The sequence below is a fragment of the Mirounga leonina genome, unplaced genomic scaffold (assembly GCF_011800145.1).
Source record: "Mirounga leonina isolate KUSES-001 unplaced genomic scaffold, KU_Mleo_1.0 Mir_151, whole genome shotgun sequence".
NCBI lineage: Eukaryota > Metazoa > Chordata > Mammalia > Carnivora > Phocidae > Mirounga > Mirounga leonina.
This window is the reverse complement of record NW_023270377.1, coordinates 33201555-33221268: the sequence shown is the minus strand read 5'-3', so window position 1 is coordinate 33221268 and position 19714 is coordinate 33201555. Positions and strand designations below refer to the sequence as shown.

Here is a 19714-nt window from a genome sequence, read left to right as displayed (position 1 = left end):
CATATTATCTCTGTTTTGTTTAGCTCTTTTGCTGTGATTTTGTCCTGCTTTTTCATTTGAGACATATTTCTGTGTCTCCTCATTTTGTCTAACTTTCTCTGTTTCCCTATGTTAGAAAAGTCAGCTACTTCTGCTCTTAAAAGTAGTGGCCTTCTGAAGAAGAGCTTCTGTAGTACCACGCACTGTGCCAGAACCAAGTGCTTCAGGGGTGTCTCCTATGTGTGTTGTATGTGCCCTGTTGTGGCTGAGCAGTGTTTGCCTTCAGTCCAGTGATCTGCAGTGGTTCTCTTTGCCGATTGTTGGCAGCTTTTGGTCCCTGTGTTGTGAATGGCCAGTTTGGGGTTGCCTTGGGCTTAAGGTGGGTCAGACCAGGCATTTGCCAGTGCTAGGGTCATACCCAACTGCAGTGTGCTCTCCCTGTATTGTCTCCTGAGAAGCTTTTATTGGTGGGTGGGGCCACCTATAATCAGACCAGATGTTTGCCCCCAGCCAATGCTGGGGTCAGAGTCAGATTGGTGTATATGGCTATATTCCCCTCTCCCTATGGCAAGAGTCACTGTGGAGTGGTACTGGCAACTGTCTAGACTGCTTGCACAATGCCCTTCTGTGACTTGCCTTGGATGGAATTCTGCTGAGGGCAGGTCTGCAGGAGAATGTGGGGGCCGGGCAGTTTTGAAAATTGGGTCAGTATTTGACTATTTTCATTCTGGTTTCTCTTCTCAGTTCTACTACATCTGCAAACTTAATATTCTAGATATAATTGTCTTTGGCCTGTAACTTTGAACCTATTTAAAACACTTTGTTTTGGACTTCAGCTACATATTTACAATATATGTGCCCCTTCTATTTTAGATTTTATTTGAGAGAGAGCGTGTGCCCATGTGCAGTGGGGGGAGGGGCAGAGAGGAGGAGGAAGAGGAAAAGAATCCCAAGTAGACTCTGCGCTGAGCACAGAGCCCAGCACGGGGCTTGATCCCACAACCCTGAGATCATGACCTGAGCCAAAACCAAGAGTCAGATGCCCAACCAGCTGATCCACACAGGTGCCCCACCCCTTCTATTTTAAAGAAAACTTTCCTGGGACACCTGGCCGCCTCAGTTGGTAGTGCATACAATTCTTAATCTCAGGGTTGTGAGTTTAAGCCCCATGTTGGGCATGGAGCCTATTTAAAAAAAAAAAAAAAAAAAAAAGACGACTATTTCCCTAATGGAGAAGATGGAAGCAAAGAAGAGGTTGATTAGCCTGATTTCAATCCATCGTCTGGTAACCTATTCCATTTTTCTCTAGCAGTGAGCTATAAACCTCAGTTCATTGGGTGCTCTAGCCTTCCTGACAGGCTTATAGGTTATCACTTGAAAATTTTAAAAATTTGTTAATATGTTTTTCCTTCTATCTCTTATTTGTGTTCTTTAAATCTAATGTAATTTGAAGACTACCTGTTTTGAAGAAATGATTTATTTAGATTTCTTTATTGGGATTATTTCCAATTGTAATAGTAGGATTTCTTTTTACAGTCTTTCACCCCTCTTGAACAGTATTGACCTTTATTCATCTTTAATTGTGAGCTTATATTTTTTCTGCGCTTTTAAAAGTTTAGGGAACATGTAGAATCAAGGTTGTAAAAAGCAGCACAACTCCTACTACAGTAATGTCATTTCTCATCCCTTTCTTCCTTCTCTGTACCTTGGAGGCAGTAACAAGGTTCGTGCCACCTGCTGATGCCTGTGAAATCTCCCAAGTGTCTTTTAGAGTATGGCTGTCTTTTGGGAGGTCTTCTTGGCTGTCGTATGACACCAGTGGTTTTGGCCTCTTCTTTCTTCTGTGTGCATCTTATTTCACTGTGACTGGGATCTGGTGCAAACCTAAGACTCTGACCCTAAAGCACCCCCATGAGACCTCATATTGGCACATAGTCATTAACTCAGGAAGTCTGTACCCTATTCTCCCATCTCTTGAGGTTTTTCTTTCTTACCTTCCTTCTGATTCATCTTGTGAAAAACTTCAGCAATTTTAATAGGCTGCAATGTGGAAATTTTTCCTTGATTTGTTAACATCTCCATTAGCTGAGCAGGGACTTATATGTGTAATAGATATAACTGGCAACCACTTGAAGCAAGAGCAAAAGTACAGAATATTCCTCACAGGTCCCTGCGTTTCTTCCCTTCATGTATTTATTAGATACCCTGAAGAATTAATAGCTGTTTCTAGCAACTCCTAAAAATGCTTACTGGAAATAGTGCAGGAAAGTATTCTTTGTTACCTATAAATCTGCTTTTCCCATCCTCTCCGCCTTTACATGCTGATAGCTTTTTAACTAACCACTTATTAGCAATTTTAAACTCTTTTTAGATCTTGAAATGGTGTCGTAAGCCACCTTCCAGTGCCTTCCTAATGAGCACTTTTGTGTTTGAAAATAAAATATCAGTATTTTATATTAGGGTAGGGGACTAAAATGGGGGACCAAAAAAGTTTATTTTGTTTTCATCTTTTTAAAATAATGCAGGTTGATGCGCCAACCTTTTCCCAATTGCCTCCTTCCAGTAGAGCCAAGGATGTGATCTGTTCCACCAATGTTTCTCACTATGAACTCCAAGTGGAAATAGGTAATTATCCTGAATTGACCCTTCATCGTTAGAAATGAAATTGATGACAAAAAGATTATTTTGTGGGCAGGTCTTTTTCTGTTGTCACCTGTAGCATAAAACTAGATGTTAATTTTGTCAGACAGCTCTATTAATAGCCATACACTTGTGAAATATTTGCTGTGAATATTCAGAAATATCTATTAAACACTACAAACAGATACTATGTTAGGTGCTAGGGATATAAACCCATGTAAAACACTTGGGGAATCCGTATTCTCTCTGGGAAGATGAACTCGTAAGGTAGTCTTGTTTATGTACTAGAGGGCACTATAGTAGAGGTATGTTGTTATGGGAACAGAAAAGATGGAACATCTGACCATCCATCTTGACTACTCTGAGAGTTAATAAAGGTCACAAAAATAAGTGGGATCCTGAAGAATGAGGAAAAGTTTGCTAAATGTTCTACTCAGGGTTTTTGTTACAACAGAAAACAATCCTAACTTAAGAGGAGAATTTTTTGAACAGTATTGCTAACTGACACAGTTGTTGGCTAGAGAGAGACTTGGAAAAAACTAAGAAAAGCTATGTAACTAGAACCAGAGTCAGGGCCATGGCATAGGAACAGCCTGGTTCGTGAACTACCTGTTAGAGTACTTATATCCCAGATATTGGAACCCACTGCAGTGAGTTCTGCTGCCTCTGCTTCTGTTTGTCACTAACTTCATCCATCATTTGGCTAAACTTAAGTCATTGACCTTCCCATGCCAGTGTCAAGGAGACCAAGAGAAGATAAGGATCTGACATTTCTAAATAGCACTGGTGGAAAATGCCCCCAAATTAAAAGGGATGTTCGGATGGTGTCAATTTAAAAAAAGGTTAAAAAAAAAATTACTTCGGTAGATGACTAAGGAAAGATGGTTAGAGGGGAACTACCCCATAGATGCTCTTTGCCTACAAGTGGGAACAGAGGGAGAGTAGGCAGTGGCAGGAGACAAATCTGGAAAGAGAAGTTTGTAACACACTGTGAAAGATTTCATATGATATATTTAGAAGTTCATACTCTGTCATCCCTCACAACTTACCCACTTCATTTCTCAAAGCACTTAAGGCACAAGTTTGGAATTTATCCTCTCCGTGTTTGAGATACATTGTGGAATGGTGACAGTAGTAATAATACCATCTAATAGGCACTGTGCTGAACATTTCATGTGTATGTTTTCATGTCAGCCTTTTACCACTCCCATTTGTCTGATGAGGATAGTGAGGCTCTGAGAATTTAAGTGACAACCCTACAGCTAGTGATTTGAAAGCAAACCTCTCTGACTGGAGAGATGCTGCACTCTAGTACCTTTCTATTGATAAAATGCTGAATTTTATCAATAGATAACTGGCAGCAGTTCCAGGCAGCAGTCTGGAAGATGTAGATCAGTGATTTACAACTGGAAGGATCATCCATATCACCTGAATCTTTAAAAATTGCAGTGCCTATATCCCATCACAGACCTACTGAATCAAAATTTCTGGTGAGTGGGACCTAGGTATAGCCTTTTAAAGTATTGTTTCCCCAGTAATTTTGGAACATGCCTTAGTTGAGAATGCAGGGCATGGTGAGGTAGTCACTGCATGCGACCAGTGACAGAGGACAGGACTTGAACTAAGGCAGTCATGCTGACAGACACTGGAGTGGAAAGGATGAATTTGTGATTAACTTCATTTCAAAGATAAATGGCATAATTTGGTGACTGGAGAGAGGGAGGGACTAACATTTATTAGGTGCCTATTGATAGGTGCCACTCCAGGTGTTTTAAATTTTAAAAATTGATGACACCAAATGCTGGTAAGTATATTGTAGCTCTTATACATTGCATGTGGGAATAAAAGTGGTTCAGCCACTTTCAAATTAGGTTAAATATAAGGTTAAATATGCATGACCCAGCCTTCCCATTTGTAAGTATTTGCCAAAGAGAAATGAAAACATATGTCTACTTAAAGAATGTTTTGGAAGCTTTATAGTCACCAAAAACTGAAAACAACCCAAGGATCTATCAACTTGTGAATGGATAAATTGTCGTATATTCATCCAATGGATTGTTACTCAGCGATAAAAAGAAACTACTGAAACACAACAACATGGAACAGTCTCAAAAGCGGTGGCACCTGGTGGCTCAGTCGTTAAGTGTTTGCCTTCGGCTCAGGTCATGATCCCAGGGTCCTGGGATTGAGGCCAGCATCAGGCTCCCCACTCCGCGGGAAGCCTGCTTCTCCCTCTCCCACTCCCCCTGCTTGTGTTCCCTCTCTGGCTGTGTCTCTGTCAAATAAATAAAATCTTTAAAAAAAAAAAAGTCTCAAAAGCATTATGCTAAGTGAAAGAAGCCAGACACAAAGTATGATACCATTTATGTGACAAACAGAAAACACATCAATGGTTCAGGGATTGCTGAATAATACTCCATTGTTTGAATTTGTCATAATTTGTTTATCAAGTCACAATTTGAGCCATTATAATAGATATGGTATATCATTGTGGTTTTAATTTGCATTTCTCTATCTTGAGCATTTTTTCATGTGCTTATTAGACATTCCTATATCTTCTTTTGTGGGTTGCATATTTTTAAATTTAGTATAGGGTAGCATAGAATTGTAAGAATTCTATAGAGTTGTAAAAAATTTTTTATATATGCTGGATATGTCTTGTCAGATATAAGTATCATTAATGCTTTCTATTAGTGGCTTATCTTTTCATTTTCTTAACAGTGTTTTCTTGAAGAGCAGAAGGTTTAAATTTTGATGATGTCCAAATTATCAGTTTTTTTCTTCTTTGGTTGCTAACATGAGTTTTACATCTGATTGTAGGAAGAGGATTTGACAACTTGACGACTGTCCATCTTGCCCGTCATACTCCTACAGGAACACTGGTGACTATAAAAATTACAAATCTAGAAAACTGCACTGATGAACGCCTGAACGCTTTACAGGTACCAATATGAGAAAAATGATATATTTAATGTCTATTTGACGAGATTACATCTGTAAGAATTCTTTTTCCCAAATTACAGTTCTTTCTGTTAGAGAAAGTTAAATTTCTTTCTTCTAATAAACATGCAATAACAGAATTGGAAATAATGCTTGGAAGCCAGATCCATGAAAGAACAAATATATTCAAACTTTGGTAACTACTATAAATTCCCTCAAATGAATATCCTATTCAAAATGCTGGTCTGGAGATTTACAGTGCTCCTAGTCCAATCCCAAATAGTCATATACGGAAATAGAAAAAAACAAAAACAAATAGTTTCCTTTTCATCCAGCTAAGTAAAATCAAGTTCTGAATTGATAAATTTTAACAGAATTGCATTTCGGGAATATTGTAATACCATTTTCATTGTCACTAATCATTTTTGATATAAAGAGGGAAAGCATTTTGTTTTGATATTGTCCGAATTTTTAAAGTATTTACATGTGCACATGTTTTTGCACAGAAAAAAAAAAGATTGAAAGAAATTACAGTGGGGGCGCCTGGGTGGCTCAGTCGTTAAGCGTCTGCCTTCGGCTCAGGTCGTGATCCCAGGGTCCTGAGATTGAGCCCCGCATCGGGCTCCCTGCTCGGCGGGAAGCCTGCTTCTCCCTCTGCCACTCCCCCTGCTTGTGTTCCCTCTCTCGCTGTGTCTCTCTCTTCAAATAAATAAATAAAATCTTAAAAAAAAAAAAAAATTACAGTGAAGGAGCACCTGGGTGGCTCAGTCAGTTAAAACGTCTGCCTTTGGCTCAGGTCATGATCTCAGGGTCCTGGGACTGAGCCCCGCATCGGGCTCCCTGCTCAGTGGGAAGTCTGCTTCTCCCTCTACCCGTGCCCCCTGCTCATGATCTCTCTCTCACTCTCTTTCTCAAAAAAATAAGTAAAATTAAAAAAAAAAAAAAAGTACAGTGAAATGTTAACAGTGGTTGTCTCTGATTTAGTGTTAGAAGTGATTATCTTCATAGTTTTATGTATTTTTAAATGTTTCTGTAATAAGAACATACTATAGTTATTAAAAGTATGACCTCAGGAGTCAGATTCAATTCACATCTCTCTTCCACTCCTTTTATTGATTATGTGCTTTTGAACAAGCTTTCTGACTTATTTCTAAGTTTCTTATTTCCTGTTTCTCTCCTGTAAAATAGGAATGATCATATGACATACTTTGTGTCATGGTGGTGACATTTAAAGAGATGGCAGCCCCAAGAACAGTGCTTAGTACTAATAAGCTGTGCTGAGTGTTAGCTGCCACCTCTGCTGTTATTTTCATCATAAGGGGGAAAAAAGTTGTTTTTAAATGTCTTGTCTCTTGTGTGTTTATCCTAGAAAGCAGTGATTCTATCCCACTTTTTCCGGCACCCCAATATTACAACTTATTGGACTGTTTTCACTGTTGGCAGCTGGCTTTGGGTTATTTCTCCGTTTATGGCTTATGGTAAGAAAACTCATCTTAGATAAAGTAACTCATAGTTTAGCCTGGAAGCTACAATTATAAGGATGGGTGGGATCTTAGATTTATGAATCCCTACTTTTAATTTATAAATCTGGTGGCCAAGTCTAGATTTCATGATAAATCTCTATATCTGGTTCATGTTGAATTTTAGTCTTTGGAAAAAGGCAGAATGGGTCTGATCATCACTGAAACTACTACTGCTTCCCTAAAAGTCCATGCCTTTGAACAAACTGTCTCTTCCCTTCAGTTTCCTGCCTCTCTATCAATGGAGAGCCGCTATAGGTCTTCAAGCAGAATGATTCTTCACCTATGCACACTATCTCTGTCCCAATTTCTCTCATTGTAAACTTATTTTACTGTATGGTAAACATCTGTGTGTGTACCTGTCTCATTTCACTGGACTTGAACTTCTTGAGGCCAGGATCATGTATTTTTCATTTTGGTGCTCATATAGTCCCTCACACAAAGTGTTCAATAAGTGTATTGAATAAATAAATTAATGGATTCTAGAGCTTTGATTTTTAGGACACTTTTGTGAATTGCCTCTGGATTGAAAAATAAATACATCCACACAGTATCTTTTCGGTAATACTGAAAATTGTTAATTTTCTAATCTCTAGATTTTCATTAGAAAGGTCTTTGAAGATTCTTGAAGGAAAATTACCTTTGCATCATAGGATAGTGGTTAGACTCTAAAACATAATGTGTGTGTGTGTGTGTGAGTTTATGGTTGAAAGAACATTTAAAACATAGCTAGAAGTGAAACAAACCGAGCAAGATGGCGGAGGAGTAGGAGACCTGGATTTCGTCTGGTCTCAGGAATTCAGCTGAATGGGGATTAGACCATTCTGAACACCTACAAACTCAACAGGAGATTGGAGAAAAGAATAGCAACAACTCTGTGAACAGAAAAGCAACCACTTTCTGGAAGGTAGGACGTGCGGAGAAGTGAATCTGAGGCGATATTTGATATTCGGGAGGATAGACGGCAGGGGAGGGGCCTCTGTCGGCCGCTTCTGGCAAGTGATAGAACAGCGGAGCACAAAATCGGAACTTTTAGAAGTTGGCTCTGCTGAGGGACATCACTCCAGTGGCTAAGCGGGGGGTGGAACCCTCGTGGGACAGTGTGGTCTCAGGACCCTCGGGGTCACACAAGGACCGGGGGAGCCTGAGTGCGGCAGAGCTCCCAGGTATCGGAGCGGGAAAGCCGGCTGCAGAGACGGAGCCGAGGCGAGGGCTCTCAGCTCGGGGTTGTCATAAACCGTGATCCGCAGCACAGTTGGGCTACTGCTCCTCCAGCAGGGACCCAACAAGCGGCAGATCTGTGGAGACTGACCCTCTTCTCCCGGGAGGAGAGGCACGGGAGCGCACCGCAGGGATCTGCGGGGTTTGGAGACTCCACACGGGGTCGGGTGCCAGAGATAGAAAGGCAGGGTCACAGGCTGCGTGAGCACGGAGTGAGGCCGGAGACGGGGGAGACGGGAGTGACTGACGGCTTTTCTCTGGGGGCGCACTGAGGAGTGGGGCCCTGAGTTCTTGGCTCCTCTGAGGTGGAGATTGGGAGGCCGCCATTTCACTCTTCGCCTCCAAAGCTGTACAGAAAGCTTGCAGGGAACAAAAGCTCTGGAGAGCAAACCCGAGCAGATTACTTAGCCCGGACCGGGCAAGGGCGGGCAATTCTGCCTCCGGCAAAGACATTTGGGAACCACGGCAACAGGCCCCTCCCCCCAGAAGATCAGCGAGAACAGCCAGCCAAGACCAAGTTTACCGATCAATGAGAACGGCAGAACTCCAGCGTTAGGGGAATACTGCACATAGAATCCATGGCTTTTTTACTATGATTCTTTAGTCTGTCTTTTTTTTTTTTTCTGAATTTTTCTTTTTCCCTTTTTCAGCCAACATTTTATCAATCCCTTTTTTAAAAAAACTTTTATTTTTCATTTTTAGAGTCATATTCTATCCCTTTATAGTAGTTACCCGTATTTTTGGCATATATATATAAGTTGTTCTCTCTTTAAAATTTTGAGATCGTTTCTTCTAACAGATCAAAATATACCCTAAATCTCTAGTGTATGGTTTTTTTCTACTCCCCTGCCTGATCACATTCTTTCCTTTTTCTTTTCTTTTTTTTTTTTAAATCCTCTTCTTTCTTTTTTCAAACAACTTATCAATTCCTTTTATAAAATTTTTTATACTTTCCATCTTTACAGTCATATTCCATCCCTTCATCGTATCAACCCTTATTTTTGGACATATATAAGTTTTTCTTTGTTTAAAATTTTGGGAGGCACTTTCTTCTAACAGACCAAAATACACCCAAAATCTAGTGTGTGGCACTGATCTATATACCAGCCTGATCATATTTGATCATATTCTGTTTTTTTTTTGTTTTGTTCTGTTTTTGTTTTTATCTTTATCTTTTTTTTTCTTTCCTTTTTTCTCTCTTTCCCTTTCTTTTCCCCCTGCTTCAGGTCTTTTCTGATTTGTTTAGAGTATATTTTCTGGGGATGTTGTTATCCTGTTAGCATTTTGTTCTCTTATTAATCTATTCTCCTCTGGACAAAATGACAAGACGGAAAAAATCACCTCAACAAAAAGAACAAGAGGTAGTACCGACTGCCAGGGACCTACTCAATACGGACATTAGTATGATGTCGGATCTAGAGTTCAGAATCATCACTTTAAAGATACTAGCTGGGCTTGAAAAAAACATGGAAGTTATTAGAGAAACCCTTTCTGGAGAAGTAAAAGAACTAAAATCTAACCACGTTGAAATCAAAAAGGCTATTAATGAGGTGCAGTCAAATATGGGGGCGCTAACTGCTAGGATAAATGAGGCAGAAGAGAGAATCAGTGATATAGAAGACCAAATGATGGAAAATAAAGAAGCTGAGAAAAAGAGAGATAAACAACTACTGGATCACGAGGGCAGAATTCGAGAGATAAGCGATACCATAAGACGAAACAACATTAGAATAATTGGGATCCCAGAAGAAGAAGAAAGAGAGAGAGGGGCAGAAGGTATAATGGAGCAAATTATAGCAGAGAACTTCCCTAATTTGGGGAAGGACACAGGCATCAAAATCCAGGAGCACAGAGAACCCCTCTCAAAATCAATAAAAATAGGTCAACACCCCGACATCTAATAGTAAAACTTACGAGTCTCAGAGATAAAGAGAAAATCCTGAAAGCAGCTCGGGACAAGAGATATGTAACCTACAATGGTAGAAACATTAGATTGGCAACAGACCTATCCACAGAGACCAGGCAGGCCAGAAAGGACTGGCATGATATATTCAGAGCACTAAATGAGAAAAATATGCAGCCAAGAATACTATATCCAGCTAGGCTTCCAGCTTCCAGGACAAACAAAAACTAAAGGAATTTGCAAACACGAAACCAGCCCTACAAGAAATCTTGAAAGGGGTCCTCTAAGCAAAGAGAGACCCTAAAAGCAACATAGACCAGAAAGGAACACAGACAATATACAGTAACAGTCACCTTACAGGCAATACGATGGCACTAAATTCATATCTTTCAATAGCTACCCTGAATGTAAATGGGCTAAACGCCCCAATCAAAAGACAAAGGCTATCAGACTGGATTAAAAAACAAGACCCATCGATATGCTGTCTGCAAGAGACTCATTTTAGACCCAAAGACACCTCCAGATTGAAAGTGAGGGGGTGGAAAACCATTTACCATGCTAATGGACACCAAAAGAAAGCTGGGGTCGCAATCCTTATATCAGACAAATTAGATTTTAAACCAAAGGCTAATAAGAGATGAGGAAGGACACTATATCCTACTTAAAGGGTCTATCCAACAAGAAGATCTAACAATTGTAAATATCTATGCCCCTAACATGGGAGCAGCCAATTATATAAGGCAATTAATAACAAAAGCAAAGAAACACATTGACAACAATACAATAATAGTGGGGGACTTTAACACCCCCCTCACTGAAATGGACAGATCGTCTAAGCAAAAGATCAACAAGGAAATAAAGGCTTTAAATGACACACTGGACCAAATGGACTTCACAGACATATTCAGAACATTCCATCCCAAAGCAATGGAATACACATTCTTCTCTAGTGCCCATGGAACATTCTCCAGAATCGATCACATCCTAGGTCATAAATCAGGTCTCAACTGGTACCAAAAGATTGGGATCATTCCCTATTTTCAGACCACAATGCTTTGAAACTAGAACTCAATCACAAGAGGAAAGTCGGAAAGAACTCAACTACATGGAGGCTAAAGAGCATCCTACTAAAGAATGAATGGGTCAACCAGGAAATTAAAGAAGAATTTAAAAAATTAATGGAAACCAATGAAAATGAAAACACAACTGTTCAAAATCTTTGGGATGCAGCAAGGCGGTCCTACGAGGGAAGTATATAGCAATACAAACCTTTCTCAAGAAACAAGAAAGGTCTCAAATACACAACCTAACCCTACACCTAAAGGAGCTGGAGAAAGAACAGCAAATAAAGCCTAAACCCAGCAGGAGAAGAGAAATAGTAAAGATCAGAGCAGAAATCAATGAAAGAGAAACTAAAAGAACAGTAGAACAGATCAACGAAACTAGGAGCTGGTTCTTTGAAAGAATTAACAAGATTGATAAACCCCTGGCCAGACTTATCAAAAAGAAAAGAGAAATGACCCAAATCAACAAAATCATGGATGAAAGAGGAGAGATCACAACCAACACCAAAGAAATACAAACAATTATAAGAACATATTATGAGCAACTCTATGCCAGCAAATTAGATAACCTGGAAGAAATGGATGCATTCCTAGAGATGTATCAACTACCAAAACTGAACCAGGAAGAAATAGAAAACCTGAGCAGACCTATAACCACTAAGGCAATTGAAGCAGTCATCAAAAATCTCCCAACCAACCAAAGCCCAGGGCCAGATGGCTTCCCAGGGGAATTCTACCAAACATTTAAAGAAGAATTAATACCTATTCTTCTGAAACTGTTCCAAAAAATAGAAATGGAAGGAAAACTTCCAAACTCATTTTATGAGGCCAGCATTACCTTGATCCCAAAACCAGACAAAGACCCCATCAAAAAGGAGAATTATAGACCAATATCCCTGATGAACATGGATGCAAAAATTCTCACCAAAATACTAGCCAATAGGATCCAACAGTACATTAAAAGGATTATTCACCACGACCAAGTGGAATTTATCCCTGGGCTGCAAGGTTAGTTCAACATCTGCAAATCAATCAACGTGATACAATACATTAACAAACGGAAGAAGAAGAATCATACGATCCTCTCAATAGATGCAGAAAAAGCATTTGACAAAGTACAGCATCCTTTCTTGATCAAAACTCTTCAGAGTATAGGCATAGAGGGTACATACCTCAATATCATAAAAGCCATCTATGAAAAACCTACAGCGAATATCATTCTCAATGGGGAAAATCTGAGAGCTTTGCCCCTAAGGTCAGGAACGCGGCAGGGATGTCCACTATCACCACTGCTATTCAACATAGTATTAGAAGTCCTAGCCACAGCAATCGGACAACAAAAAGAAATCAAAGGTATCCATATCGGCAAAGAAGAAGTCAAACTCTCACTCTTTGCAGATGATATGATACTTTATGTGGAAAACCCCAAAGACTCCACCCCAAAACTTCTAGAACTCATACAGGAATTCAGTAAGGTGGCAGGATATAAAATCAATGCACAGAAGTCAGTGGCATTCCTATACAGCAACAACAAGACAGAAGAAAGAGAAATTAAGGAGTCGATCCCATTTACAATTGTACCCCAAACCATAAGATACCTAGGAATAAATCTAACCAAAGAGGCAAAGTTTTCTGTACTCAGAAAACTATAAAATACTCATGAAAGAAATTGAGGAAGACACAAAGAAATGGAAAAACGTTCCATGCTCATGGATTGGAAGAACAAATGTTGTGAAGATGTCAATGCTACCTAGAGCAATCTACACATTCAATGCAATCCTCATCAAAATACCATCCACTTCTTTCAAAGAAATGGAACAAATAATCCTAAAATTTGTATGGAAACAGAAAAGACCCCAGATAGCCAGAGGAATGTTGAAAAAGAAAAGCAAAGCTGGTGGCATCACAATTCCGGACTTCCAGCTCTATTACAAAGCTGTCATCATCAAGACAGTATGGTACTGGCACAAAAACAGACACATAGATCAATGGAACAGAACAGAGAGCCCAGAAATGGACCCTCAACTCTATGGTCAACTCATCTTTGACAAAGCAGGAAAGAATGTCCACTGGAAAAAAGACAGTCTCTTCAACAAATGGTGTTGGGAAAATTGGACAGCCACATGCAGAAGAATGAAACTGGACCATTTCCTTACACCACACACAAAAAGAGACTCCAAATGGTTGAAAGACCTCAATGTGAGACAGGAGTCCATCAAAAGCCTAAAGGAGAACACAGGCAGCAACCTCTTCGACCTCAGCCGCAGCAACTTCTTCCTAGAAACATCGCCAAAGGCAAGGGAAGCAAGGGCAAAAATGAACTATTGGGTCTTCATCAAGATAAAAAGCTTTTGCACAGCAAAAGCAGCAGCCAACAAAACGAAAAGACAACCGACAGAATGGGAGAAGATATTTGCAAATGACATATCAGATAAAGGGCTAGTATCCAAAATCTATAAAGAACTTATCAAACTCAACACCCAAAGAACAACTAATCCAATCAAGAAATGGGCAGAAGACATGAACAGACATTTTTCCAAAGAAGACATCCAACTGGCCCACAGACACATGAAAAAGCACTCAACATCGCTCGGCATCAGGGAAATCCAAATCAAAACTTCAATGAGATACCACCTCACACCAGTCAGAATGGCTAAAATTAACAAGTCAGGAAATGACAGGTGTTGGCAGGGATGCGGAGAAAGGGGAACCCTCCTACACTGTTGGTGGGAATGCAAGCTGGCGCAGCCACTCTGGAAAACAGTATGGAGATTCCTCAAAAAGTTGAAAATAGAGCTACCATACGATCCAGCAATTGCACTACTGGGTATTTACCCCAAAGATTCAAAAGTAGGGATCAGAAAGGGTACGTGCACCCCGATGTTTATAGCAGCAATGTCCACAATAGCTAAACTGTGGAGAGAGCTAAGATGTCCATCGACAGATGAATGGATAAAGAAGATGTGGTATGTATATACGATGGAATATTATGCAGCCATCAAAAGGAATGAGATCTTGCCATTTGCAATGACGTGGATGGAACTGGAGGGTATTATGCTGAGCGAAATAAGTCAATCAGAGAAAGACATGTATCATAGGACCTCACTGATATGAGGAATTCTTAATCTCAGGAAACTGAGGGTTGCTGGAGTGGGGGTTGGGGTGGGAGGGATGGGGTGACTGGGTGATAGATACTGGGGAGGGTATGTGCTCTGGTAAGCGCTGTGAATTGTGCAAGACTGTTGAATCTCAGATCTGTATCTACGAAACAAATAATGCAATATATGTTAAGAAAAAGAGGATAGCAGGAGGGGAAGAATGAAGGGGGGAAAATCAGAGGGGTAGACGAACCATGAGAGATGATGAACTCTGAAAAACAAACAGGGTTCTGGTGTGGGGGGGAGGATGGGTTAGCCTGGTGATGGGTATTAAAGAGGGCACGTTCTGCATGGAGCACTGGGTGTTATGCACAATCATGGAACACTATATCAAACTAATGATGTAATGTATGGGGATTAACATAACAATAAAAAAATAAAAAAAAAAAACCAAAAACATAGCTAGAAGCAAAATCACTTTCAATGTTCAATTGAAGATTTCAGGTGTTTCTTTCAGGATCAGCAAGTCAACTCTTGAAGACTTACTTTCCTGAAGGAATGAATGAAACTTTAATAAGAAACATTCTCTTTGGAGCAGTGAGAGGGTTGAGCTATCTGCATCAAAATGGCTGTATTCACAGGTATTTACTTACTTGTATTTTATAGAATGAATGGATTTAAGTGGAAGAAATAATGTAAGGAGCTTTTAGGAAGGAGCAGTTGAGTGTTAGGAGAGATAGGAAACTCGTAAGTGAAAATTGAGGGAGGAACGGGCCAGTAGGTACAGTAATTGTTTACATTTTATGTTTATTCACCAAAAATGTTCAGACCACATCCTGTTTACCAAATGCTGTGCTCAGTGTTCTGGTGGAGCGCCTGCCTTCGTGGAACTCTAGGGTATAAGCTGTAGGTAGTGATTCTCCTTGTGTCTTGTTTGTTTTTCTTATCTGCTTTTCAGCTCTGTGTCATATTTATATCATGTACAAATTGGAACTAAACCTTTGATTTCTTAAATATTTTGTAGCACCTTAAAACTATCATATTAAATATCAGTTCTCTTATTTTTAAACTATAGATGCAGAAGTAATTGGCTGAATGTTAAAAACAACGTTGTTCTATGATATACTGGGACTTTTTCCCTTTTAATTATTTTTAAATAAGCTTGTTTTTTTACTGTTCATTTCAATATCTTTAAAGCTTCTTACTATTCATTTTTAGGAACATTCTGGTTAACAGAGGAGTTCTAACATACTGTATTCTAATTAATCAAGGTTTTAATATAGTTAACCGGACTGTTGGCCATCCTCCTTCTGTTAGTTTCCAAATTCAGTATTTTGGATGAAAAACAAGGCTCTTGTATAATTTATCTGACAAAGGAAATTTTTATATAAAATATCTTTGTAAATGATGTTAATACCATGAGAGGCTAGGCTGCCTTTTATTGGATAATACTGCATTTAACTTTAAATTCTAACTTTATAATTCAAATATTACTTGACTTTTTAGACTTCTCTTTGGGTATATTGCAACAGTATCCTAAAACAGTGAAATTGATAATTTGATTCCATTCCTAGTTTGAAAAAAATATTATCCCTTCCAAATGTAGCTGTCAGTTGTATTTTCCCTTGTTCTAATGCTATATTAAATACTTGAAAGGATTCCTTAATTCCTCACTTTTCATATGTGTATGTATACATATATGTGTATATATGTGTTTGTATAAACACACTTATATATGTGTGCTATTTTATAATTTTATAAAGAGTAATTTCCAAGAGAATACATGGATTTGTTCTGACCAGATATTTATTCTTCCTTGGCCAATTTCCTAGTATTTAGGATTGTTTCTTTTTGTTCTAGGAGTATTAAAGCCAGCCATATCCTCATTTCTGGTGATGGCCTAGTGACCCTCTCTGGCCTGTCCCACCTGCATAGTTTGGTTAAGCACGGACAGAGGCATAGGGCTGTGTATGATTTCCCACAGTTCAGCACATCAGTGCAGCCGTGGCTGAGCCCAGAACTACTGAGACAGGTCAGGTGTGGCCTTCGTATTGGGTTGTCTGTGCATCTTGAGTGTCTTCTGAGCTTGACTAAAGGACAATTGTGCCCTTAGATTTGGATTGGTGAATGGCCTACTGCAAGACTTTTTTCCTCTTTCTTGTCAAAATTATGTTAGGGATTTTAAAATGTTTATACCACATATTAGGTATATCTTGATTTCTCACTTATGAGTTTTTTCCATTATTCCCACATCCTTTCTCAAAAAAGCACATTTATATAACTTTTTAAGTTATTTTCACTAAAGGACTTCAAATTAATTGTTCTACAGGATTTACATGGATATAATGTAAAGTCAGATATTTACAGTGTTGGGATTACAGCATGCGAATTGGCCAGTGGGCAGGTACCTTTCCAGGACATGCATAGGACTCAGGTAAATGCTATTAAGAGCCCCAAACTACTTTTTTTTTTCATAGGATCCCTTATATTCTAGATAATTTGTTAAACATCTTTGCTCTTAGAATCTTTATTGTTATTTTAATGTTTTCTCTGAAAAGGGTTGAAGGAAATTTTCTTTCTTTTAGATGTTGTTACAGAAACTGAAAGGTCCTCCTTATAGCCCATTGGATGTTAGTATCTTCCCTCAGTCAGAATCCAGAATGAAGAATTCCCGATCAGGTGTAGACTCTGGGATTGGAGAAAGTGTACTTGTCTCCAGTGGAACTCACATAGGAAATAGTGACAGATTGCAAACTCCATCCTCAAAAACTTTCTCTCCTGCCTTCTTTAGCTTGGTTCAGCTCTGTTTGCAACAAGATCCTGAGAAAAGGTAATATTGGCCACTTGTAAATAGCATCAAACTTACATGTTTTATATTTTATAGAAGCTTTGTGATACTCTCTTCCCACAAAATTCAAATCTCTTTTATCAATCTTTTGATCAAAAAATTACAGTCTAATCCAGAAAATATCAGTGCTAAGAACAAGTAGAGGCAGTGAGCAAATGGGACGAGTACTGGATCTGAAGTCAGAAGACTTGGTCTCTGGTCTCAGCTGTATCCCTTCTTAACCAAGTTATTTTGTAAAAATCAGTTCATCTTTCTGAACATTAATTACTGCATTTTTGTTGATACATTTTAGAAACTTCCAAGCAGTACAAAAATGTTGCTATAGCATAAATTATTATTGCAACTACATATGTGTTAGTATTTCAGAAATAAGGTGTATCTTTTTTTAGCCTCTTAATGCCTAGAATACTTCCTTAAAATTAGTAAGTGCCCAATAAATGTTATTTCTCAAATTAATTTTTCCCATTAGTCAACGCTGAAGCTAAGAATTGGGCTTCAGTTTTTTAGTATTGAATTTTATAGCTCTAAACCTAATTTCTAATATATTTTTACACCTAAAAATACACATTCTAACACAAGGCTCTTTTTTTCTTATAACTTTTAAAAAAATTTCAGACCATCTGCAAGCAGTTTATTGTCTCATGTTTTCTTCAAACAGGTAGGTTGATCTATCTTCTGTTGCCTAGATGTTTTTAAATACTATTAAAAATTCATTTCATTTTTTGGCTTAATGGGACAGTTTGGTAACCAAGATTCTTAATAATGACTTCCTTACAAAGTAAAGTTAAAAATAAGAAAACTTTTTTGGTAGTTCAATTACAGACTTTCTAAAATATTTCCATTCTGTGAAACAAAATGAGTAAAAACAGAGTATCATTAAATGTTACTATGCCCTCAATTTATATTTTGATTAGAGACATTTTAGTTTTCTATATTGGCTAGAGATGATGAAGGGGCAAAATAATTCTGATAAAAATTAGTTCATTTGGTTATTACTTCTTCCTGTTTTCAGATGATCAAAGGCATTTTTAGTGAAAATACCTAAAAACAAACAATTTTAAACACTTTTTACATTTTAAAAAGTCATTTATTGCTAACATAGCTAATGTATTGAATTTTTGAGTTTCTTTAACAGATGAAAGAAGAAAGCCAGGATTCAATACTTTCACTGTTGCCTCCTAAGCCATCAATAGCACTGTCTCCGGTGTCACCTTGGACTGAACCAGAATGTGATTTTCCTGATGAAAAAGACTTAAACTGGGAATTCTAGGACTACCACATCCTTTATGTCCTAGATACTTGACACTTTCTCCCTGCTGCTTTTCTTCTGTATTGCTAGGTACAAATACTAGAATTATACTTGAAAATACAGTTGGTGCACTGGAGAGTCTATTTCTTAAAACCACTCTCTTCAAAGGAGCATGAGTTCATAGCCTATTTGGTTAACTCAGTTCTAGTATGACTCCAGGAAAACTTCAGAATTATGAATCTAGCTACATTTAGTGTCATCTGTTCTCAATTGTTTTTCCCCAAGCTGTGACTAACGCCCCTTCTTGATCTTTCAATATAATTTTTGAGCCAGTTTTCAGCATTTTGTTGCCCTCAGGGGAATGAGCCCTCAGAGGACAGTGCTTCCAAGTACATTTTTTACTTCCAGATTCTCTAGCCTTTTTGATCAGCTGTTTTAGACCAACAGGCTAGTTTATCCTGGCATCAAAACCCTTTTTTGATTGATAGAAGGGAAAATGTTTATACTTTCCCATTTTATTCTGTTAATACTTACGGTAATATCAAACTGAGCCTCACATTAAATGATTCACTTGAAATATATAGAGAAATTGTAATTTGCTTTGTTTTTTTCATTTTTAAGAGGCTAAAGTGACACTTTTCTACTTCTGTAAATTATAGATTCTAAATTCATGCACCCTGTGGGAGCTCAATAAAGATTTATTGAATTGAGTTTATGTTTTTATTTTTGTGATTTGATAAAGCTAAAACACAGATTCTAATTTGTTTTGCCAAGGAAAGCCTCTTTTCAAATGGATTTATTTACATAACATACATGAATTGGGGACAACCTGGTATTTATTCAATGAGGCAGAAGATGTTCTGGCCCTTTATATGATTATTCTTGCTCCTGTAGGGGATACAACATTTAAGGACATAAAGATCTTAATTAATGGTTTTACCTTATTAGCAAAAAAGAGAGATGTGTCTCAAAGAGTACATAGTTTAAACTGTGGTAAATTGGGACCTACCTCAGTTAATGGATTGTCTTAATCTTATTTAACATTACATTAAAAATTCAGATGATTGTCTTAAGACTAAAGAATTAAAACCAATGAGACAAATAATGCAAAAATGAATAGACAATTTGAAACACAAACCTCTTCATGTTTATTGGCCAGCTCTCCTCAAGAATGTTTAAGTTACTCCATCAAGTAAGCCATGAAGACCTGCCAAGGTGGAAGAGAGAGGACATAAATACCAGTTGAGGCCCT

General features: G+C 38.4%; 1 protein-coding gene across 2 annotated transcripts in view; it reads left to right on the top strand.

Moving 5' to 3' along the window:
• Positions 1-19172, top strand: part of STRADB (STE20 related adaptor beta) — a 43836-nt gene extending 24664 nt beyond the window's left edge. The window contains exons 4-12 of one of the 2 annotated variants that reach the window (XM_035007385.1): positions 2505-2604; positions 5440-5561; positions 6929-7037; positions 14883-15006; positions 16226-16397; positions 16695-16799; positions 16951-17195; positions 17829-17871; positions 18349-19172. In XM_035007385.1, the coding sequence (XP_034863276.1) occupies positions 2505-2604; positions 5440-5561; positions 6929-7037; positions 14883-15006; positions 16226-16397; positions 16695-16799; positions 16951-17195; positions 17829-17871; positions 18349-18483 (1155 nt within the window). In that variant the 3' untranslated portion in view covers positions 18484-19172. Of the gene's footprint in view, positions 1-2504; positions 2605-5439; positions 5562-6928; positions 7038-14882; positions 15007-16225; positions 16398-16694; positions 16800-16950; positions 17196-17828; positions 17872-18336 lie in introns of both variants that reach the window. The other variant, XM_035007386.1, reaches the window with a different exon arrangement.
• Positions 19173-19714: the final 542 nt, after the last annotated feature.